The sequence below is a fragment of the Austrofundulus limnaeus genome, unplaced genomic scaffold (assembly GCF_001266775.1).
Source record: "Austrofundulus limnaeus strain Quisiro unplaced genomic scaffold, Austrofundulus_limnaeus-1.0 Scaffold120, whole genome shotgun sequence".
In the NCBI taxonomy this organism is placed as follows: Eukaryota; Metazoa; Chordata; class Actinopteri; order Cyprinodontiformes; family Rivulidae; genus Austrofundulus; species Austrofundulus limnaeus.
This window is the reverse complement of record NW_013952522.1, coordinates 917,005-923,693: the sequence shown is the minus strand read 5'-3', so window position 1 is coordinate 923,693 and position 6,689 is coordinate 917,005. Positions and strand designations below refer to the sequence as shown.

General features: G+C 39.2%; 2 protein-coding genes across 2 annotated transcripts in view; one reads left to right on the top strand and one right to left on the bottom strand.

Moving 5' to 3' along the window:
- LOC106522075 (small ubiquitin like modifier 2) overlaps positions 1–2,822 on the bottom strand; it is a 7,571-nt gene extending 4,749 nt beyond the window's left edge. The window contains exon 1 of the mRNA XM_014014928.1: positions 2,717–2,822. Within this exon, the coding sequence (XP_013870382.1) occupies positions 2,717–2,737 (21 nt within the window). The 5' untranslated portion in view covers positions 2,738–2,822. The remainder of the gene's footprint in view (positions 1–2,716) is intronic.
- A 1,104-nt stretch (positions 2,823–3,926) lies between these two features.
- Positions 3,927–6,689, top strand: part of nup85 (nucleoporin 85) — a gene marked incomplete at its 5' end in the record, with an annotated part of 8,026 nt that continues 5,263 nt past the window's right edge. The window contains 8 exon segments of the mRNA XM_014014921.1: positions 3,927–4,201; positions 4,657–4,747; positions 4,838–4,994; positions 5,119–5,189; positions 5,270–5,313; positions 5,438–5,507; positions 5,611–5,732; positions 5,883–6,017. Of these exon segments, the coding sequence (XP_013870375.1) occupies positions 4,169–4,201; positions 4,657–4,747; positions 4,838–4,994; positions 5,119–5,189; positions 5,270–5,313; positions 5,438–5,507; positions 5,611–5,732; positions 5,883–6,017 (723 nt within the window).

The window sequence follows — 6,689 nt, the reverse complement described above, 5'->3', positions numbered from 1 at the left end:
ACATCTGGTGAAAATTTCATGTCATTAGCACCTCTAGTAATATATTTACTGAGAAAAATGGTGATGTGTTCAATACTTATTTTACCCGCTGTATGTAGTTACACAGTGCCTTAAAAATATTCAACTCTCTTCTTCATTTCCTTGTGTTGTCAAGCTAGAACTGGAATTTTGACTGAACAACACAAAATAAGAGTTTTGATGCAACCCATTCCACTATAGCTCAGCTGAAAGTCGRACCTTCACCTCAGTCTCAAATCTTTTGCTGTCTTACAGGTTTCCATCCAGGACTACACTGCATTTAGCTCAATCCATCCTCACAATAACTTTGACTTATTTTTCTGTCCCTCACTGTTGAGAAAAATAGAGCTCATGCCCACATCATGATGCCTACATCACCATGCTTCGCCGTGGGGACGATGCATTCGGGAAGGTGTGCAGTGATGTTTGCAGTTGTGCCGAACTTTTCCTGTTTCTGGATTGAACAGTGTAAGACGTTCAAAGCTTCAGACATTGTTGGTCTTCACGATGCTAACTGAACACTAGAGTCGCAGTACAGCTGTTTTTCTACTGAGGTTCAATGACAGAGATAGGATTAGGTGATTTCTGAAAGTAACTGGTTGAACTGGATCTTTTGCTGGTTTCACACAGCAAGATATCTGCACCAATTTTTGGCCCAATTTTGCCCTTCCAACAATCTTAAGAGATATTCTTTTCCTTTTGATTCCAAGAGGTCTCACGTGACTTCATGTCCGACATCTGAATGGTCGTGAGTAAAATCTGTTCATGTCTGTCTTTTCCTTGTGGCTGTACAGCACACATTGTAGGACCAAACCTGTTGTAGCCATTAATTTTTATCCTCATRTGTGGGGTCTCTTAGTCGTTGAAAATCAGCCGACAATTTTAAAATCTTGCCGCGTGAACCAGGCATTAGTGTGTATCAAGAGTAAAAAGGGCTGAATTCAAACAAATATTACACTTTTCAGGTAATTTATTTGTAAAAAAAAAAAAAAAAGAAAGAAAGAAACTAAGCATCACTTAGACATCACATTATGGGCTAAGGTCTACCACAGGGAAAGACAGAACCTGGGGGAGCAAGGAAAGCGGACGGGGAGAGGTGGGGAATTTATTTTGAGCTGCAGAGCGGGTTGGGGGATGGTTATTTAATTTTATTTATTGGGGTGCTTTTAATGTACAGGCTCTGACACATAAAATTAATTTGAAGGAGAGTTTTAAAATAAATCAGTGAGATTGCCCTATACTGCAGTATACCTGCAAAATAAGGGAAAAATTAATTGTAATTTACGGACAATCTGTACAACTTGACATGTATGCAAACTACTAGGGGTGTAAGAAAATATCGATACACTGAAATATCGTGATATTTCATTTCCCGATACTGTATCGATATTCTAAAGCCCTGTATCGATTTTTTATTGAGGTTTAAAATGTCAGTCTTCTTGCCAACCGTTCATTTTTATGTTGTAGTTCAGCCTCTGACCACTAGTTGGCAGCAGTGAGCCAGCCATTTGGCTCCTCTACCTCTTGAGCGCCAGAGAGTAAGGGTAGCATTAGCATTGTAAGTAAACATTAGCTTTTCTTTTTTTTTCTGTAAGAAGCTTTTATTTAATATAATTTTTGGACAAAAAAATCGCAATATATTGCCTTGCTTACAGTATCGCAATATCGGGATATATCGTATTGTGACCCCTCTGTTACGATATGGAGCGCATCGCCAAATTCTTGCCAATACACAGCCCTACAAACTACGGGTGYTAATTTCCTTAATTTTGGGAGATCGGCCGATCCTAGATAAGATCAGTTGAAAAGATCGTCTTTTCTACCTTCACAAAGGTCTGAAAATCAGCTACTGTCCTTGCTTGCTCTGCTGTGAGCACTACCTAATGAAGCGGTTATAACAAGTTTGTCTTGATTCAATGGTATTGTTCGATGGATTTCAATACAATAACATTTGAAAATTGAAGTTGTATTGTGACTTTATAACATCTGACAGTGTCAGCTATTTAAAAAAATCGATAGCGGCCAAATTTGGAACCAGCAAATCAGACTTTTTGAAGATCGGTGATCGGCCAGAAAACTGGAATCGGTGCAGCCCTAACGCCAATGTCACAAAAGGTGCAAAAAATTCAAGAGACATGAATATTTTTACAAATAACTACATATCAAACTATTTATTTAAAATTAAAAGTAAGAAATAAATATGCAAGGATAAAACAAACAACAACGTGATAGCATATTTACTGATTTTTAACCATGAATAAAATATTTTCTCTGGTGCATCCTAAACTTCTGTTTCCATTTACTTCAACTGCTTGAAACATCAACAACAAAAACAAACCAGCTCAAAGTGTTAAAATGTGTTTTAGATGAACAAATAAACAGCAGTTTATGTCACTGTATTATAACGGACAAACACTAGCTACACAAAAACATGGACCATGATGCACTGGGGTCGAACACCGGCTGGAGGGCTGTCTTTAATCAGACAAAAAAAAAAAAAAAAAAAAAAAAAAAAAAAAAACCCGAGCCTGCGGATGCGCGTTCACAAGTCTTCCGGTCTATCAAAGTAGCTGATAGTTGAAATGTATCACGCAACTTTTAAAACAGTTAAAACGCATCAAGCAAAGCTGTGCTTTTCTTCTTTCAGATCCTCTGTCACAGACCCGGTAAAATATCCCAACACAACGGAGGCACTCACCTTTGGTTTTTCATCAGCCATGGTCACTCTTTTGGCGCTTCTCTACGCTGCCACACAAAGAATACGAGTACGCGCACGTACTCGTGTCCTTTGACATTTTTTTTGGCAAACGTGCGCGGCCTTGTGTCCATGCGCGTACACCCCGGCCGGCATTCATTGGCTGGAAGTGGTCACGGGGACGAAAGCGCGGTCTGGGCAWGGGCGTGAAAGTCCCGCATGCGCGTTACACACAGCGTTCAGCTCCACGTGCACGCGCACCACGATGTTTTCTCTTGTTTTTGGGTTTTTTTGCGCATATTAACCAGTCAGCATTGCCAGACACACGGTAATTGTTGTATTCTTACGAACATTTTGCCGTCAGTATGGTTAATAAATCCCCTAAATCCCGTAATGAACCATAATTTGACACTTCAGTTCATGGCTAGAGTAAGGCAGCACTATACTGGCATATCGGAGAGGTGGAGGAAACTGGCGCTAATTTTGCGACTTTATCGCTAGTTTTACCGAGTTTTCAGAGCCATCTGGTGACTATTTGTTCTGGTGTCACTGCGACTTTAGGAGACTGGTGTAAAAACATGTTTTGAACAAGCAGCGGATGCTGCCGTGGGCTCCTTCCCGTCCCACAGCTCAGTCCCTCCCAGCTGCAGCCATAGCCGGGGAGAGATCCACCCCAGCACCGCTGCTGACTGATCCGGAGGGGGATGTAAATGTAAAMCTATTTATGTGTAAAATAAATCATGGCACCAAAATAACTCTGAGCAATATTAAAAAATAAATCAGTTTTTTTTACTTTATGTTGCTGAATAAGTGCACAATTATTTGTGATTCCAAATTGAAATTATAAAWGCGTTAAAGTGTTTTAATTATAAGCTGCTTTCAGTATTTGGGTGTGTGGTTGACGTTAACAAGAAAACAAACAAAGCACGTGAAAATATTTGAGTCAAAAAGACCCGTTAGCTGAAACGTCATAGAAGACAGTTCAATCTGATTATTTTTTGACAGGTTTATAACAAAAAACAATTAAAAATAGCGAAATAATGCTAGCCAGGTGGATTATATATATAATATATGAAAGTTTGACTGATGTTCAGTGCAGATCTTTGCTTCTGTTCTGTAGGTGCAGAATAACTATTCTCACGTCCTGATTTTAAAATTTAAAGATAAACCTAATTAATCATGAATTTGGTGTTTTTTTTTAATTAATTGTGCCCTCTCCGTATGCCATTGTTGTGAAAAACAATTTATTTTCCCGATTTATTTGTTTCTGTGGTTGACAGAAAAATCAGGCATCTGAAAGGGCAGCTCGTAAAGTCTACGCATGCGCAGTAGTAGTTTTCCAGTGAGCGACAGAGGCGCGTAATAAGAAGCGTATTTCACATGTGTTTAACTGCATGTTTTCAGGTGAATCGTTTATAGTTTCATTTTGTTTTGYATTGATAACATTAGTCCCCAATGGAGGAAGTTGATGTTGAGCCTGTAGTTACTGTAAGTAATATTTATTTGTCATATTATCCTACTAACGCCCGATAAAACTCAATCAATGCTAATAGCTAGGGTAGCTATCAGGGACTTGTTTTTAAATCAAATCATTAATTGTGTATTAGTTAAATAATGCACACGTGTAAGTGAAGTGAAAAGTTTTATACATGAAAAAAATTAGGTGAAAATGTATTAATCTGGTCGACACATCGAAGGTCAAGTTTTTAGTGAAGTGTAAACAAACTACATAATTAAGTCAGCAGAAATGGACTGACATTACAATCAGAAGTAAATTTGTATATATTTGGAAGTAAATTAAATTGTTTAGTTATAGTTGGTAGTTAAAAGATGAGTTCTAAGTGTTGTAAATGGATCAGTTTAAAAGATGTATTTGTTCTAATTTTGGGTGACCTTTAACCAACACCAAAGTAAAGATATGTGGGTTTGGTTTTGATATGCAGAATATTCATGGAATCAGACATGGAAAGCACATGGGCTTTGCATGGGGTCCTGGTGATATCCTTGTGTATGAGACTCAATACAAACCATCRGGTATGTGTTTAAATAAATAAATAAATAAATGCCCTTTATGTTTTTATTGTTTCGTCTCATCCCTTGTTTTCTTAACCACCTGGGTTTCAGGATCTACAGGAGCAAGATGCTCATTCATTCACATGGTCAGGAAAGACGAGGACATATATTCCCCTATTTTACGCAAACTGTTTAACGAGTCCCATCACATCTTTGTTGGACTGCAGACGATCAAAGAGGATCTCCCAAGCAAGGCCAAGAAACCTCAGTATAACTACTTTAAAAAGTTTTATATTTTTCTCTAGTCTGAGTCTTTTWAAAAAACAGATAAAACTTACATGTATTTTATAATTGTATAATTAACTCCAAAACCACACTGCCTTGTTCCACAGATTTGTCAGCATCAGCAGAAACTATAGATCAGTAATTCGAGCCTGTATGGAAGAGCTTCAACAGGTTGCAGGTTCGTTTTTTAAGAAATATAGCTAGAATATTGTTTCTCATACCTATTTACATTTTATTATCATTTTGTTTTTTGGACAGTTTCAACAAAAGACGCAGCGATGTCCACGCAGTACGGAAATCAGGCATGTACATTTTGACAAACAGTTAGAAAATTAGGTTGCAATAAATACACCAGCACTGATTGCACTTTTCTTCCTGCTGTTTGATACCATTTTCCTAAYCTTTGTCGCCTCGGTTTTGCCACAGGTGTCTATTCTCTTGGCTATTGAACTGATCTGGAATCTGTGTGAGGTGCTTTTCATCGATGCTGCTCCTGGTCAGTCTGCTTTTTGTGATCAATTTCATTTCAGTGCAGAATAAGTCATCTAACTTGTCTTGGATGTTGCAAAAACAATGCTTGGATGCTTGTGTGTTCTCAGCCGGCTCTCTCCTGCTCCACCTTCTGGACTGGGTGAGGTTACACAAGGCCGATGTGGACGAGAAAGCCAGTAATGTGCTGCAAAGTGACAGCCCTGCTGAGCATCGTGACTACTGGGATGTGGTATGTGCTTTATAATTAGATCTGCTTTTAATGATTGCTGCAAGGTGTGATAAGATTTTTTTTCTCTCATGAGTATCAGATGATTTCCCTCGTTGTGTTTCTGCTCACTGCAGTTGGAGATCTAAGTCATCACATGTTTTGTGTGTGCAGGTGGTGAGCTATGTCCTGCAGGGAAGGTTGGAGGAAACCAGACAGATGCTGGTGAAACAGGCATCCCTGCAGCCTGCTGCCAGAAACATGTTCAAGCTGATGGATACCTTGCTCAGCAAGATGCCTTTCTACAATGTAGGTACAACATGTGTGTTTAAAGGTGGTCGCAGTTGTTATGAACAAGCTGTATACATCAAACATAAATTAGACCTTGTATCATAGCCCATCTAAACGCCTTGAACTTAACCTCTGTCCCGTTAAGAACCTCCTACCATTTCCAACACTCCCACTTCAGCACATTTTCACAACAATACTTCATGCTGTTTACAACCTTTCTAGAAGAGTTGTAAGAGGGTAGTGTCCTTGGCATCCAAAAGTACATTTCCTCGATGAAAGCATTTTTTAATCCGTAAAGGACCGGACTGAGAAGTGGTTTGTATTATAAGCTCAACAAACGTGCAGTTCCACCAGGTGCTAATCATTGCTGCCGCTAATGGTGGAGCTGTGTCAGGGAGGGGTGCTCTGTGTGGTGAGAGCTCAGCTGCAGACTGAGCCCAAGGGAGGAGCTTTGTGTAAATAGGTGTTGTTTTGTACCAGCAAGTGTTTAAACAGCTCCACATGGCCACAGGAGATTCAGTGGGCCTCATGCAAGAACATGTTCGTATTCTTATCCTAAATTTCTCTTACTTTTGTTCGTACAAAGGGTTCGTACGAACATGCCACGTCAGATTCAACAAACTCTTCTATCTTCAGGAAAAGTGTGTAAATGAGCTGCGTAAATCTCACCTGTTCATATCCAGCTGCTCG